This window comes from Miniopterus natalensis, chromosome 15 (genome assembly GCF_054644295.1).
Source record: "Miniopterus natalensis isolate mMinNat1 chromosome 15, mMinNat1.hap1, whole genome shotgun sequence".
NCBI classification, from domain to species: Eukaryota; Metazoa; Chordata; class Mammalia; order Chiroptera; family Miniopteridae; genus Miniopterus; species Miniopterus natalensis.
The window spans coordinates 10,662,642-10,680,324 of record NC_142095.1 but is presented as its reverse complement, the minus strand read 5'-3'; the positions used below and the strand labels follow the sequence as shown (position 1 = coordinate 10,680,324).

Sequence of the window (17,683 nt, the reverse complement as noted above, 5' to 3'; positions counted from 1 at the left end):
CACTTTTATAAAGTACCTAGAGCAGTCAAATTCATATGGAGAGAAAATAAAATGTAGTTGAATTTTATGTTATATATATTTTATCACAACTGAAATGAAAAAAATGTGGCCTAAAGACAGGAATTTAGAAGATAGCTCTAGTTCCCCTGCAGAGTTCACTGTCAAAAGCAAATGAAAAGACAGAACTCTTTACAAACCTCCAAGAGAAGCTACCTAGGGCCTAAAAGCAGGGAAAACCTTATCCTGGGTTATTCCAAATGCCCAAGTTGTGCCAAAAAGATAATAACCAAGATTCAATTCTACCAGAAGGGATGAGATTCAGAACATACCCTGTATTGTGCCTATAGTATATGCAGCTCAGGTAAAGAAATTTCTAACAAGTGATACACCACTGGCACAAATTCTCTTATAAATAGGGTTTTGACTGTTACAAAAAAGTTGTTGTTATGCAACCACTCAGAAATAAAGGTAGCTGACAACCTGTTCTCAAAATTAACACATAGGACTACAGAAGGAAATCCAAGTTATTTGTTACTCAATTTTTCAAACTCAAGAACTATGCTTTAGCCCTGGACAGTGTGGCTCAGTTGGTTGGAGCCTTATCCTGTGCACAAAAGGGTCGAGGGTTCAATTCCCAGTCAGGGCACATACCCAGTGTGGGTTTGATCCCCAGTTGGGGCTCCTATGAGAGGCAATTGATGGATGTTTCTCTCTCTCATCCTCTCCCTTCTTCTCTCTCTAGAATCAATGAAAAACTTATCTTCAGGTGAGGATTTAAAAAAAACAAAAAACTATGTTTTAAGTCCCATCTATCCTTTATACTAGCCAAACTAACAAACTTAAGCAACTTAAGTGAATATAATGTGTTCTTAAAAACTAACTTTGGACTTGTTTCCCAAGCCCATTTCTTACAGGAATTACTTTTTCTACCTCTGTGATTTACCAAATAAATGTTCTCTTATAAAAAACACACAAAAAAGACAAAACTAACTTTGGTGGATTTTAAAGGAAAAATGAGGTGAAATCTTAACTTCACTACCCTTTCCACCCCCTCTCTTCTTTTTCTTTTTAAAATGGAATAAGTGTACTAGTAAGGAAGGCACAGCCAAAAAAATTAGTCGATGTTTGAATGTAAATATAATTTTACCTGACTGTTGGAATCTCCAAGTAGGATACACAAATGTGGTACCAACTTGCTGAGGACTAGTGGTTGAGCTCCAAAACTAAATATAATTTGAAAAAATAGAGAGAATTTGGTTTTAATCAAACAGTAAACAAAATATCCTTCTACTTTCTTCTTGTCTGTATTAATAAGACAAATATGGTAGAGAGCATGGGCACACATCATTAAAACATGAAGGGTATGAGACACAAGCAGAAACTAATTCTAAATAATGTCAAATATGCAAACTTGAGTAATCATGACTGACAATGAAAACTGTCAATACAAGATCCAACAGAGCAAAATATTCAACCAATGGCACTCTTAAACCTGGCAATCACTCAAGAAAATTTGAGATTTTACTGTAAAATAGTGGTTTTTTTTAGACTCTGGATCTCAAATTTGCATTCCAATAAAATCTTTATTTATGTATATTAATTTCTGATGAGGTCATGGGTTGAAAGCAAAATGACAAGAAAGCCAAAAACCACAAAAGATGTGCAGACTGAATGCACTTACAAGCTCTAGATGGCAGAAAGGACCATAGAGGAATAAAAGAAAATAAATGAAGGTATAGTTAGAGAAAAGGAAGTAACATTACAGGAAAAGTTGAAAGCTACTATATGCTACCTATCTTGTCCCACAGAACTTGAAAACATAATCCAGAAAGAGAACAAAACTCCAGTTTACAATTTCTTCAGATTGGAGTTCTGAGCCCCGTGGTATCTATGCTGTCAGAGCTCTGCATACAGCTACCAGATTCACTGTCTAGTTACCTGGGAGTCTTGTTCAGACTATGATTTTCATAACCACACACACTGTTCTAGAAAGCCTAGGTGAGGAAATGGCTACCCTATGTGAAATACCACTGAGTTAAAAACAGTTCCAAAATGGGTCCAAAACAGAAGTAGGTCCTAAGTTATATCAACATATTTGCTATATGACCATCTATTTTGGGTAGCAACTATTAACTGCTAAAGAAAAACACACTTCTCATAGCTGATAATAACATGAACGATAACAATATGTACACAAAAAATTAGCAGATAAAGGTATCAAATAAACTTAAAACTTTTGTATCACAGATTAGTTGAAAACTACTTAAAATTTACTTCCATAGCTTTCCTTGAGCTTTGTGAAATGGATATTGCTTTTTTGAGAAGAAATGAAAAACACAGTGGCTGTTTTCAGTAATCATAAAACTTACATGTTTAAGGTTTCAATAAGACACAGACACACGCCTTCTCGAGATCGAAAATTCTTGTGCTTAAACCCAGAAGCCAGCTGTTCCCAAATGTGCTATTTGAAAGAAAAGTAAACATGTATAATGAAAAATTAAGTTACCCATGTTAAAATCTTTTATCTATTCTCAACCTTTCTGCCGATCTTATTGGTAAATGAATTTTCCCATTAGACTGTTCACTACTCTATTAAGTTTTTCTAAGCCAAATTTGCACTGATGTTGCTCTCACCCAATTTTTAATATCTCAATTACATTTTTAGTTTTTATTTGACATCTTTCACTTTAGAATTAAATTATTTTCAGAAAAACTATGTCTAACATTTAAAAACCTTAAAATTTCCAAGGACACAGAATTTGTTCTAAGCTTTAGAAATCTTCAACAACAATGCTACCATTATAAGCCCAATAGTCCAGTAAGCATTTAAAAGGTCCAATGTTGCCTAGCAACTACTACAGACTGTCACATGGAATAGGCTTTTTCAACATTTTAGAATTCAGGCTGTTCTCCTTTTGATATTGGATCCAAATACAGAAACATATTTGGGCAAGTCATTTTATTGCTACCCACTATAATATTCTTTTGGAAAAGCACAGATAAACCTATACAAATAATCCAAAACAATTACATGAGTTTGCTAAAAGAAGGAATCCATCTTTATTTTTCCAACTATATGGCCAATTGTCCCACTCAATTCTTTGTCCACATTTGGAAATACCACCCTTACCATTTACTAAACTTATGTGTGGACACACACACACACACACACACACACACACACACACACACAGACACACACACAGACACACACACACACCCCCACCACCACCACCCCCCCCTTTTCCTGGACTCTGTATTCAGTTCTACTAATATATTTCTCTCTTCTCTTGCTTGCTCACTAGTTCTGTCAACTTTCTAGAAGGTAACGTGGAAGTTTACAAAAAAGCTGACTCAGCAACACCATCTCTGGAACTCTATTCTTTAAGTATACTTATATTTATGTTAAAAGATACATATGCAAGGATGTCCCTTACAGTAGTTTGTGATAACAGCATCTTGAAAACAAGTTAAAATGTGAACCACTTAACAAGTGTTGAAGGATATCCATCACACTATTAACAAGGACTTTGATTAAATCTGGGAAAATATCTTACTTTTACAATGTAATACTCTCTGGATTTTTAATAAATCATGTAATATTATAATTTTTAAACTGTATTTTAAGTAACGCATAATATTATTACGTGCATTGCAAATTCTGATCATTTTCCACTTAACATGGACAACTCTTTAAATGTCTGTATACATGTCAACTTATTTCTGCCCCTTTTAAAACACCCCCAATAAGGGCAAATTTTTCTACTGTATTCATAAAATACAGGTTGCTGTCATATAAACCTTATACAATTAGTAACTACCTGTTAAAATAAAAAATTTTCTTCCTGTCTTTGTAAGAGTTGCAGAAATTAATATTCAGTATTTCTCAAAATAAGCTTTTGCACTGGCCATTTTATAGTAATGCAGGTAAGGAAAACCAGAAAATCCCCCAAAATAATATTATCAGTATATTGTCAAATCACTAAAATCTCCAAGTTAGCTTTTTAAAAAAGCATTAAAGAAATAGAAAAGCAAAAATCCCAAAAAGTTAATCTTAAATTTCAACTTCTTTAAAGCATTAGCAACAATTCACTGTTCAAAATTGCAGCTTTCATGTCCCCTGGGGACTGCCTTGCTGTGACTCCCATCTATCCTTATTGGTATTTCATCATTAATTAGCAAAATCAGAATTTAAAATGTAGGCCTACCATAGGTGGTGCTACTTCATCCATTAACTTCAATAGCAGAGTCTGAGCTTCATCACGAACCTTGTCTTTGGCATCTCCCATTCTGTCTATTAAAGCTACAATAACTAGAGAAAGGGAGAAGAGAAAGAATATTTAAAATTCATCGCCATTATAAGCTATATCTTACAAGATTACAAAGAGCAGCTGTTTCCATAAATAAACTTATGAGGTAAGCAAATTGTTTTCACTTCTTTATTCATCAGTCTAATTAAAAATAACTGAGAAGCAAGTTCTAAAAGAATACATACGGTATGACATCCACTTATAATAATAATGTTCAAAAAAACCAGGCAAAACTAATTATTATTCCATTTACAGATATGTATAGAAAGTCAAAGTCTACAGATCAGCAAGGGAATGGTTATCCCAGAGGTCATCCCACTGTCATCCATAAAGTCATGACAATGGGTACCTCAGGAAATGTGGAGAGGGCACATCCAAGGAACTGGCAGAATTCTAGTTTCTAGACCTAGGCCAAGGCAGGTGTTGGTTTTATAATTACTCTTCAAATTGTACATATTTGACATATGTTCTTCTGCATGTATGACCTACTCCTTAACTGATAAAAACAAAAAAGCCTAGGCCACTAGAATTGAGGTTTTTCTCTACGAGGTCCAAGACTTTGGCACTATTCCATGAAAGGAGGGAGGAAAGGCAGGTTAGAGTCCATTTCTAGAGAGTTTTCATGAAAAAGATATTTATAACTATAAATCAACAAAGCAGCACAAAGAAATCACATCTATTGTGGATGGGGGTGGAGAAAACAGGATGAGGGGGTAGCTGGAATTCAGAGGGCACAGGTTCTAAAGTCAGCTCATAGAGCAAAATATCTTATAGTCAAAATTATCTTTCTGTAATCCCTTCAATTATCCCTACCACTTAGTGTGGTGTGTGACCACATTATTTAATTTCTTTTTTTCTTATTTCCTCAATCCATAAACATCTGTAGCAGTATTCACTTCAGAATACTGAAAATTTAAAATAATACAGTTAGCTCCGAGAGTCATCCCTATCATCCTGCATACTCAAAAAGCAAAAAAATGAACTTCTTTTGTTTCTTTTGACATTACAGTTATAGCCTTACTTTCCCTAAGGCACTGGAGGCTGAGGCCTTGTTTCAACAAGAGAAGGAAAAAGAAGAGATCAAGAAAGATATTTTCTGTATTTTATTTATAGATGCATATAATTAAATGTATATATAACTTGATGCAAATATATGCTACAATGTAACAACGTCTACAATATAACAACAAAGCTGATGCAATAATGATCAACAACACAAGGAAAAAAGAAATTACATTCTTTTGGGGAAGAAAACGACTAGAATGAGAAGCCAACTACACCAAATGGAATGATGTCATCCCAAATTCCAAGCTTAATTTAAGAAATGATTGTGTAAGAAAACAAAAAGTCCTCCCCATAAAAATCATAAGCCTAATCATGAGGCAACACAAGTACCTGTCAATCGGAACAATAGAAATCCTTCTCATCTTGCTTAGGTGTATTGTTAACACTAGAGAAACTCATCAGTGTCTGTAGGATTGGCTATAGTGGGATTCTGGTTCTGACAGCTTCTGAGAGGTGGTCCAGGACAATAATAAACCTTCACGTTAGATAAATTATGCACTAAGCACTGAATTATCTCATTTAATCCTAAAAATCCTATGAAATAGCATAGGCCCATTTGATAGAGGGCCCAGAGGGATTAAATACGTTGCCCAAGGTTACACAAACAGCAAGTAATGACACCAGGATTTAAATAATCTACCCAATGTTAGGTCCTAGTCACAACTACTTCATTTTACTTGTGATTGAGGTGTTTTGTGTGTGTGTCTGTGTGTGTTAACAATCACATAACAGGAAGTAATGGGGGGAAAAATAGACATTTCATTTCTGAGAGGTAGAACCCCCCCAAAAAAATATTGTTTGCTCAAACAGGGGCTCATTTCAATATAACAAACTAAAATTTTATAAAGCATAAACAACAAAAACAAAAAAAATTTCACACTACCTAAACCTAGTATGATAACCATTAAAGACAAAAATTCATAATTTTTGCATTAAAATCCCTTTTTAACACATACTCTCTTGTAGTTGATCAGAATAAGATTTATTCCTAGCTCTGTCAGTTAATTATGCAAGGTAGTAAACTCTTCTGAACTTCAAAGTTTCCTTGTCTGTGAATTAAGAAGGGACGCAGGTCTACACCTCACATGGCTAGTGAGGGGATGAAGTAAAACTGGTAAAGAGCACCTGTGCCAAGCCCGTAGCAAGCATTCACAAGTGTCAGCAGCCTTCCTTCAAGACCTGTATATGCTATAATAACCACTGAATTATCGTTCAACACGAGGAACATTTCAATAGATAATTATCAGAATCGTCAACAGAACGTTTCACCCTGTAGGCTCTCAATAAGAACTTGTTAAACAAATGAATAAACTCATCATAGACTGGAATGTGGATAGTGAAACACAGAAGAATTTTAAAGCACAGTTGTTAGCATATTTTATTCTCTTAGCATTGCACAAGACGCGAACCATTTACCAATGTGAAGGTGATGACCAGGTATCCTGACCATTCTCATACTCTTTCTACAATACCATTTTGGATTAAAACTATCTGTTTTAAGATTTGTAAAATATGAGATGCTTTACTGAATTCAGTTATCATAAAATCAGGGTTGGTGATCAGTGTTAAATGTAAATTTTTTTGCTTGAAAATTTTATTTTTCTAGATTATTAAAGAATTACATTAATGCAGCCCATACTTTTTTGGGGATTTTGTCTACAGCTGAACATGAATCTCAATTTTTTAGAGCATCTCTTCACTTTTAATGTAAAAAGATTTAAAAATATCTGTAACAATAGTTAACCACCTAAGTGCACCAAAAGAAAACAGTGTCACTCACATCAAGTTACATATACCTAGGATTATATTATCAAAAAGCCTCAGTACATAACTTAATTCAACTCCTTTCTTTTACTGAAAGGCTCTTAAAGTTGTTTGGCTAAGATCTAAAACAGGGTAAAACAAGAAAGCTAACCCTGGACCTCTTGGTTTTAATACCTTTTTAAGAGTACACAGATACACCACCTGTCTTGCAGAGGTATCATACAAATTAGAAATAATGGAGCATAATCTTTCGTATATGCGAGGTAGATAAGGCCGATAAATTGGTAAAAATTAGGCGTTCAGTAAATGACAGCCACGTTGTGATGGAAGTTTCCTATTTCGACATAGACTTTCAAGTAATAACGAGTTCTACCTTCACTGAGGACAATGATGAGTCTAACTAGGGTTCAAAGTGAAAACGATGATGACTAACAGCAAATGCACAGTGATATTAACCCAACAGGATAGGAGATTAAAAGATTCTAAAAATATACATATAAGAATATGTAGATATGTGGAAAATACATATGAAAAACACTAACCAGCTTAAAGCAACTTTTTATTTATTAAGTATTTATGGGTGGGTATAAGAATCCCAGGATGCAGAAAAATTCGGCACAGGAGGAGGTTAAACCGAAAGCTCCCGGGTGATGCAGCCTAAAGTCAGTCTTTAAAAGAAAGAGCGTGGGCCACGGAGAGGACAGGATTTCGAAAAGGGAACAGCACAGCAGAGGCAGGAACAAGATCCGCCAGACTACCGAGAGTGAGCAAGCTCCTCAGCGAGGCGGGGAAAGTACTTGCTGAAGATCACAAAAAGATAAAGCTACTGAGATGGAGAAGAGGCACACATGCTGAGTGCACAGGAACACCAAGGAGAGCAAAACAGATGTAAATTCTGAAAGCAGGACAGTCCTGGGAGGCAACAAACTAGGATTCTGGTCCCAGTACTCCCACTGCCTCAATGTGAGCAGTCGGTGCGTTAAACCCCATCCAGTCCTCTTTGCGTCTGAAAAATAAGTGACATATGTAATACCTAGAATTACTCTCAAGTCTAAATACTGTCTGTAACAACTAATAATAGGGAGCTACTAAAGGGCAGGGGTCATAAACATAAACACCTACAGTCAGAGAGGTATGGGATGCAGAAAATGGGCCTGGTCTAAGAACTGCAATATTCCAACCATGCTATATTAAAACTAACATTTTCAGTTTTGAGGAGACAAGAGATGGGAAGGACTTAGGAACTGAAAAGCTCATGATCCAGACAAAAGAGAACCTACAACACAGCATTAGCCAATAATTACATGTGGGTGTGCAAGGTCAGAGTTGCCAATTTTTCAAGACAAGCCATAAATACGCATTTTTGTGTAAAACTTCCTAATGTTAAACACTGATTCAAAATGTTTTAAGAAAATACATAAGTAAACACGTTCATAGAGCAAAGCTTTAAACACCTATCTTAGAATTTTAAGCAGGAGACTGCCACAGTAAAAAAATCATCTTTTCAGAAGATATTCACACAAAGAATGGACTGGAACCAGGCACTGATTTAAAAAGGAATAATAAAGCCCAGCTGGTGTGGCTCAGTTGGTTGAGTCGTCCCATGCACCAAGAGGTCACCAGTTCGATTCCTAGTCAGGGCACATGCCTGGGTTGCAGGCTCCATCCCCAGTAGGGGGCATGCAGGATGCAGCCAACAGATGTTTCTCTCTCATTGATGTTTCTCTCTCCTCCCTCTCCCTCTCCCTCTCCCTTCCTCTCTCTCTAAAAAAAATCAATAAAAACATATTTGGGGGGAAAAAAGGAATAATAAAGATAGGGAAACTCACTAAGATGCTTCTGTTGAAAGGATAGCTAGACAATAAAAATAAAAGTGGAAACTGGCAGAATTTGGTGGCATACCAAATATGAAAAAAAAGCTGACCAAAGATAATTAAAAAATAAGTGTGATGACACATTATGTGGCATTAACTTAATCCATAAAAGAAATTAACAAACATCTGAGGTTACCCTTAAATGTTTCTATATAATAGGAACCAAATCCACTCCCCAAAGCATTCCAAAGGCACATGAAGGTCACTCAGGTTTAGAAAATAGGTCAGAGCCAACTCTGTAATCCTAACTACTACACAAAGAAGAGCATTGTACTGGTATAATGCTCTTCTTTGCAAACACACTGTAAGTAAGTGCTGCTCAAAGTATGGCTGGTAGCCCAGGACAAGTCTACAAACTATTTGTGGTAAGAAAAATTGAGTGTGTTTATAAAATAAAGTTTTTGAAACAATCTGACTAAAGTAATTTTATATTTGTTGAATCTAATAATAAAAAACTGGGTCTTGTATTTTTTCATTTCATTTTGTTATAACTTATTTTTATTGCATTTTATAAAATATTGGTCTGCAACAAACTAGCAATGAAAGAACTAGTCCTTCACCACAGAAAGTTTGAAAAGTAGTGCTGTAAGTTATATTATAAATTTTAATATGTTACAAAAAGAGTAAAAATATAGTAAAAAATTTGAAAATATAAAGTAAAAATCTATTAGCACTCTATTTAGTAAGTTTCTTACTTTTGTTTCTTTGTCTCAAAGAGAATATAATTATGTATTTGAATATGCTTAAAATCTTTTATGTCTGGGTAAACTATAATGCAAAGTAGCAGATCTCCAAGTTGTATAAAATCACACTTTTACATTTACAGATAACCAATTCCATTAAATAAAAATTATGAAAAAAAATCAGTATGTCAAAACCTGCAATGATTTTTAAATAAACAGTTAACTTACCCATTGCTACATAGGACTTAAATCGTGTTGACAATCTGTCCACAAAGGCACTTAAAATTTCCAATCCCATTAATGATATCTGCAGACAGAAAAAAATTTCAATGAATACAAATTACCTATGCATACTTTAATTCAGTATATAATTGTTGACATACAAAGACTTTCATATAATAGATCACCAAGTTTTCAAAAATATAAGGAAATTGAAGTATTCAGGGATGAAGAGTCATGAGGTTAGGGCACCCAATTCTCAAATGGTTCAATAATAATAATAAAAATGTGTAAATACGCAGGAAGATAGTAATAAAACATGTTTGGCAAAATGTTAGTAACTGGTAAATTAGGTGAAGAGTACACAGAAGTCCACTGGGTATACCTAGAACTTTCCTGTAATATTGAAATGTTTCCAACATAAAACAGTTAAAAATTAAGAGTACTTCTAATCAGAGAGGAATTTCAGCTTCTGGGATGAAGAAACTGGAAAAAAATCACTCCCATTGTAACAAGAAAAAGCCAAATAACCTACAAAACCATAACCATTCTTGAATCCATCAGAAAGCTTAGGTTGTAGAATCAACTAGCCTGAAATCTAAGGAAAGACAGATGTCCCCAAGAAGAGATGGCACATAAGCAGTAGATCGTATGTAGCAGAGGACAGAAAAAAAAGAAAGTGGCTGTACAACTGGGTAAGAAGAATTCAGCTACATTTAACTCAGTTAATAGGTGACTGTGGGCTAGCATAAAAATACAGAAACCCTAGAAGCCAGACACAAGGAGAGTCTACACCTACTTGCAAGCTCTTTCTCCACAAGCCTCCACTAGACACTGATAATTAAGACTGAGGACCGGGCAGGAGATTGGAGAAAGTGGTACAAGTCTCGCAGGAAGGGAGCAACTACTCTGCAAGAAAGGCACAAATCCCATACTCTTGTCCTATAAAAAGCAAAAGCTGAGCCCTGGCCAGTGTTGCTCAGTGGTTAGAGCATCAGCCTGTGCACCCAAGGGTCACGGATTCACTCCCCACCCCAGGTCAGGGCGCGTGTGGGAAGCAACCAGTCAATGTATTCCTCTCATCTCAACGCTTCTCTCTCTCCCTAAGTTTAAGCACTCCAACAATTTATCGGGTCTGTGACCTAAAGCAAAATATGTCTTTTCTATAAAATGAGGAAAATAATAGTACTGACTTTCTAAAGCCATCTTAAAGATTAAAATGAGGTAACGCAAATAAGCCACTTTGAGACAGTGCCTGATACTTAGGGCTCTTTAAATGGTGGTAATTGTATTTAACTGCACTTTAAAAGGACATTTCATTGTCATAATAGCATTTTAAAATTTGGGGACTCCTGAAATCACAGGATTGTCCTTAGCAAAAGTGAAATGCTGAAGTATATTATATAGATACCTATTTCCATATTTTTAAATCTCCAATTCGAACTCTCCACTAAACTTGACCCAAATTGTCTATTTAAATTTCAACTTGGGTGTTAAACAACCTTCTCAGACCTAACATAGTCAAACCAGATATTATACTTACTTTACCCAACTTACTCTTAATCTTCTCCATTTCAGTAAACAGCACCCTCTATTGGTGCCCAAGCAAAGCAATTATCCCTAATTCCTCTCTCAACCTTCACACTCATTCCAACGGGAGGTACTGTTGGCTCTACCTCCAAATCATATCCCAAATCTGCCACGTCTCAGATTGCCAACGTGACCAAACCAGCCTGAGCCACCATCATCTACCTGATTCTACTGTTGCTCCTTCACAGAGTCCACTCTCCACAAAGCCACCCCTCTACATAACTCTCCATTGATTTAGAAAAGAGCCCTACATGTCTCTTTCCACCTGCCTTGCCAACTTCATCTTTCTTAACATCTCACTCACTTGTAAACTGGAGCCATGCTGGTCTTTATGTTCAATGGAACTAGGGCCTCTGCATTTGCAGTTTCCTCTGCCTAAATCATTCTTCACTCCTGCATTTCTTTCATGTCTACAGTCAAATTTCACCTCACTTCCCCAACTACACAAAATAGTCTCGCCGCACCCTCCTTCTTTCACATCACTGATTCAGAAGCACTTGTCACCTGAAATTGCCTAATCTGTATACCTGTCTACCTTCCTCTTTCTGATTGGATCTCCATGACAGCAGGGATCTCACTCTCCAATCTCACTGAAATCACCCTCATGAGGTCTTCAGTGTCCAGCTACTCAAAATTCTAACACCTGCATCCTGCCCAACACTCCCTATCCCCTTCACTGCTTTTCTCCAAAGTAAATATCACCATCTAACATTCGGATTTCAGTTATTTATCTTGTTTATTCTTCTCCCTCACTAGACCCTAAATCCATAAAGGCGAGGATTTCTGTCATTTTTCCCCCTATTGTATCGGAAGGGCCTAGAAGACTGAGTGCCTGCCCATGGTAGGTCCTCAATAAATAGCCAAACGAGGGTGAGTGAATATTGTCAGTCTTGTCCACAGCTGGATCATCAGTATCTGGAATACCCAGCATATAGTATACAGTCAATCAAACTCACTGAAGTAATGACAGTTATTAAGACACTCAAATTGTGAGGTGCCAGCAAATCCAAAGAAAAACTTTATTTTGTTCAGCGTAATTTAAAATTTAAGTACAACTGTCTATTTGTGTACATGTTCAAAAAACTCTGATACGATTTTTCTAAGAGTTAAAGATTTTATTTTATCGTAAGTAAAAAATGATGACCTAGTTTGGTAACTAAGTTTATGAAACCTAAATAACAAACGAGTTAGAATGTCTTCTCTCTAACAATGTCAGAAAAGCTTCTATACAGCATTCCAAAGAAAAGAGAAAACTAATGATTCTGGAAAGAGAAAGCAGAACTGATGAATTAATGTCTCTGAGTAGGCAAGAGGGCATAGGATTTAATACTCATGTGGAGAGATTGGTATAAGAAAGATAGACAATTCATTCACTATAACTGAGAAGGAGAATATACAGGATATGGACATGGCTACAAGGAAGTGTGTAGATAGGATTGTGGCAGTTCTCTTCTGAAATTGCCTCAAGCTATAGTATCTAGTGAGAAGCTCGGAGAGAATGTATAGTAAAGAGGTGAGAACTTGGGTCAGATGCCTGATGGATTCTAACTATTAAGGACCAGTTAAAGGAAAAATACAGCACTTGAGTGAAGTAATGCATAGAGACTTAAAGAAAAATTGGGCTACTGCGGTATTATGGAAGCCAAGAAGGTTTCAAGCGGCTCAACTGCCGCTCACTGATGGTACAGATGAAGAGTGAAATGACCCATAGCCAGCACTTGAGATGGGGAGTGAGCATTACTGCTGGATAGGACAGGGGTCTCAAGGTCTGAGAAGTTCTAAATGTTATTATTAAATGTTATTCTTGTTAAATGTTAAAGTGTAGCATAGTATTTTTGCAGGTGCAGCTGTAAACTGAATGAGTTTGACGGGAACTCAACAGGGATAAATGCAGCCAATTGCAAAGAAGAAATGAACGTGTAAATGACCAAACAATTGTATATAAACAATGGCTAAGCCTCCCTTCTGAGAGACAGAGCTTCGGACATGAATCCCATCTCCTTTACTTGCTGCAAATAAATAAAATGGCCTTGTAACAACCACGTCTGGTCTTTGAACTGAGTTCCAGTTCCCTAACATGACCAGAATTGATTTTCTGTTAGCCTATGCCACAACATAAAATCAACTTAGTGTTTATATGCCCTTCTTACAACATAAATCAACTTAGCTTGTTTCTTCCAAAGAAATAAAAATAATCCCCAAACAGTAGTGATATATTATTAAATATAAGCTTACCCCAAAGTTTAAAAGAGAGAGAGAGAATGTAATGAAGCATCAAGGTGGTAATTTTCAAACTACTTATTATCCTGTAAAAGTCAATCCCTTCCAAAACTCACATAAATTTCGCTATTAAGTCTTCATAATTACTCCACAGAGTATGCCTTTCTTCTCCATGACGAGTTTTCACAGTACAGCCCATTCACTGGGTTCTAAGATACATTACTAAGAAGAATCACTTCCCGTCCTCCACGGGAGGTTTGGACTAGTATTTTAAAGCAACACTGCCACCAGAAGACTAGAAAGAAAAGTAACTGCAAAAAACTACCGTACAGGCTAATCCCGCACTATTTACCTGGTCTCCCAAAGGGGCTACATTACAGCCTGCCTACTACCAGCTCATCGGACGCACTCAATCCCTCCCGCACCCCACGCTCCTCCGCATCGGCTACCCCGCCAGGACACGGTTTCAAATCCGAGCCAGTCCTCAACTGCGTGAAAACGAAGTGACAAGAGAGCCTCCAATTCCTTCCGGTCGACAACAAATAAAAAGCAAGTAAGGTAACGCCCCGGGGTCAGCATCTTTTTATTAGATTTAACGGCACCCGATTAAGCTCTAAAAAGATGCCTTTGGAGATGAACAGCACAACCTTCCAGACACAAAACTTACGAAAGGAAAAAAAAACAAAACAGGAATTAAGGATAAAAATCACTTATTAAAGAGGGATTAACTTGACACGTCTTTTTAAAAAACTGTACTCCAACGTCCTACGTCTTGGTCTAGGCAGTGTTTACATACAAACGGAAGAAACCTTCGAGCCCTTGGTGTACGTAAACCATCACTGATTTTTTTTTTTAATTAATGATTAAACGCCGTGTCCTAATCCTAATGCCAATCGCGAGGCACCGTATCAGGGACTCGCCGAGTCTGTCATTGTTCCCAATTATGTAAAAACCCGACCGCGGTGGGAAGCAAGCCCCCAGCTCGCGTCCCGCAGAGGCGGGCCCGCCGCGGGTCCCGCGGGTCCGCGGGTTTCCCCTTTCCGGGCTGGTTCCGCGGGGCCGGGCGCACCCGAGGGGCTCGCCGGGCCGGACCCGCAAGCCCGGAATTAAAGGGCCGGCCGGGGAGGGCGTGCCCGGCCCGGCCCGGCCGCGCCGCCGCCGCCGCTTACCCGGTAGTTGCTCGAGCCCACCCAGCCGGTGAGCGCGTCGATCGTCTTGCCCAGGCTCCCCAGGTCCTCCTCCAGGTCCGGGATGGCGCCGGGGACGCCGAGGTAGAGCAGCAGCTCCTGGCCGACCTGCTGGCGGCCGCCGACGTCCTTCTGCTGCACCTGGGCGCTGAAGTACTCCATGCTGCGCGGCTCCATGGCCGCGGCCGCCCGCCCGCCCGGCCGCCCGCCCGCCAGGGGCCAACTTTCGCCGAGAGCCGCCCAGCCGCCAGGGCGGGTCCCCCCGGGGGGAGCGGGCGGGACGCGCTGGGTCGGGCCGAGGCGCGGTTCGCGGGGCGCAGCGGGCGGCAGGAGCGGCGCCAGGCGCCCAGCGGCCCCCAAACTAGTCAAACTCGGCGCCCCCCGACACCCAGCCCGCTTCAGAGGCCGCGGCCGCCGGCGACGTCAGCACGCGCGTGACGTCAGCGCGACGTCGGCGAGCGCCCGCCCGTCTAGACTCGGAGCTCGGCGGCGGCCGGGGAGCGCTGGGCGGGCGGGAGCCCCGGCGGAGGGCGTCGGGGGAGCCGCGGTCGGTCCGCAGGCCCCGGGCCCCGCTGTCTCGGGCGCGCGCGCTCTCGGCGCCCTGCCCCCGCCCGGCGGCCCGGAGAACTTCCCCCGCTTTCCTCCCCTTTAAATCCTCGGAACGGGTCTGGCGTTTGGGATCCCTCTTCCCCGGCCCCACTCACTCCTGTTGTTTTAACCTTGTAGAATAAATACACTCCCTCGTTCAAGAAACAGCATGACCCGTGTCCAGCCACCACTACCTACCACTGGTCGGGTGACCGTGTAATGCTTTTTAAAAAAAAAACACACACAAAACCACAGGTTTAGTTTACATAGAGTAGAAGGCGCGGATTTTAAGCGCACAGGCCGTGAGTTTTTGCAAATGTAACCACCACCCCGGCGAAAATGTAGCACATTTCCATCGCCCCGGGAACTTCCCGGCGGAACCGCTGCCTCCCCAGGCGACTCTACCCTGACCTCTGGCACCTCAGCGGAGTTTTTCCTGTTCCCGTCGGGTTTCTTTCTTAGCTTAATGTTTTGAGGCTCATCCCGAGCTGCTGATGTGTGAGTAGCCCCTTTTTATTGCTGAGTGTTATCCATTGTATAATGGATACACCACAATTGCTGACTCATTCCCCGTTTACAGACATTTGCATTGTTTTCAGTTTTGTATAATTGTATATAAAGTTGCTGTAACCCTTTAAGTCATTGTGTGGACAATTGTTTTCATTTCTCTTGGGTAAAATACCAAGGACTGGGGGGGGGGAGCTAAAAAATAATAATACTTTTCCTCCCACCTTCTAAATTCTAGCTGGGCTAGTAACCAAATTAACAGTCAGATTAACAGGAGAAACCAAATTTTAATACATGCACGGGAGGGGGGGCGAGGGGGATTCACAGAAGCATGAAAATTCCAGGTAATGAGATAAATTAGGTATATATGTTATTTTGGACAAAGGAGAAGGGAGATCTTAGATTTCAAAAGTGAGAATGGACCAATAGCAGGTAAGGAAGAACCGAACACAAGGCCGGTCAGGTTTTGCTGGCCACCCAGAAACAATGAGACACAGGGAGGACCTAATGAGCAGGCCCCTGCCTGACACCCTTCCCATCTACCATAGTCAATTCAGATTAAGCGGAGGTTAAGATTTTTTTCTTGGAGCAAATTTTTCCATCTGAATCTCTTAGGCAGGAAAGGGGAGTGGGGAGGGGGAGTCAAAGATCCTGAGTCTTTTCTTAGGAACCACCTTAAAAGTCAATATCCCAGAAGGCAAAACTTTGGTTCCTTTCAACTGGAATTACTAGGTCTTATAGGTGTATATTTAACTTTTGAAGAAGCTGCCAAACTGTTTTTCCAAGGTGGCTGCACCACTCCCACCAGGGGTGCTTGAGAATTCCAATTGCTCCACAACCACCACAATATTTAATATTATTTAAGGTCAGTGGTTTGCGAGCAGGCTAAATAGGCATCTCAGATGGGTGAATAAAGAAAAATTAAATTTATTTAATTAAAAGGGGATAGGGAAATCCAAAGGGAAGGGCCATGCAGCACTGAGTCAAAGGGTATTGGGTGCATGACAGCAGGAAAAATATACTTGGGACAGTGAAACAAGGAAGAGCATGGAAGAAGCAGGAGAACCCAGGCCGGGCTGCTGTGGCTCACTGAGACGTCAGGGAGAGAAGGGGGCCTTGGGGACATGTTCAGGGGGTAAGCCTGGGACGAACTGCTGCTGCCCATTGCTCCCCTGGTTACAAGTCTCACGGGGTCCCCTTGGAGGGAAGAAGAGGGATGGAGATGATGCTGGCATGCTCCCCTAGTGAGGAGCACGCACTGGGTCCTTTGTCCTGAGCATATTTAACTCTTTCTTACAGGTGGAAATCTTAGGGGAGGTCTGGGGGGAGCATCTCAATAGAATATTCAACAGTTTTCCAGGGGTGCTCTTTCAGGGTCCTGGTCCCCATTGATTGGTTGGTGCCAGGGCAGGGGGTCATTCGTCAATGGAGCTGGTCCTGAGGTAGCCAAAGTTCCACTTGTCCGGTTTTGCTGCTTTTCTGGGCCTAGAGCTGAAATACAACTGAGACCTAGATGTTATCTTTAGGGAGGAAACACTCAGGGGGGCTAAACCTCATGACCAGTGATATGCTAAGTGAGAATAGGTTACCCTGAGGACAAGGTTCTTGTTTTCCCAGTTTTGCCCCTTGCTAGCCATCTGGGGCTTCTGGCTTGGTGAGCTTCTGTACCTGGCCCA

General features: G+C 39.8%; 1 protein-coding gene across 3 annotated transcripts in view; it reads right to left on the bottom strand.

Annotated features, from left to right (window-relative positions):
* The window catches only part of CLASP2 (cytoplasmic linker associated protein 2), a 119,218-nt gene extending 104,116 nt beyond the window's left edge, over positions 1 to 15,102 (bottom strand). For all 3 annotated transcript variants that reach the window (XM_087824879.1, XM_087824882.1, XM_087824880.1), the window contains exons 1-5: positions 14,895 to 15,102; positions 9,925 to 10,003; positions 4,209 to 4,312; positions 2,370 to 2,461; positions 1,148 to 1,223 (exon numbers count right to left, since the gene is read on the bottom strand). In XM_087824879.1, the coding sequence (XP_087681005.1) occupies positions 1,148 to 1,223; positions 2,370 to 2,461; positions 4,209 to 4,312; positions 9,925 to 10,003; positions 14,895 to 15,089 (546 nt within the window). In that variant the 5' untranslated portion in view covers positions 15,090 to 15,102. The remainder of the gene's footprint in view (positions 1 to 1,147; positions 1,224 to 2,369; positions 2,462 to 4,208; positions 4,313 to 9,924; positions 10,004 to 14,894) is intronic.
* Positions 15,103 to 17,683: the final 2,581 nt, after the last annotated feature.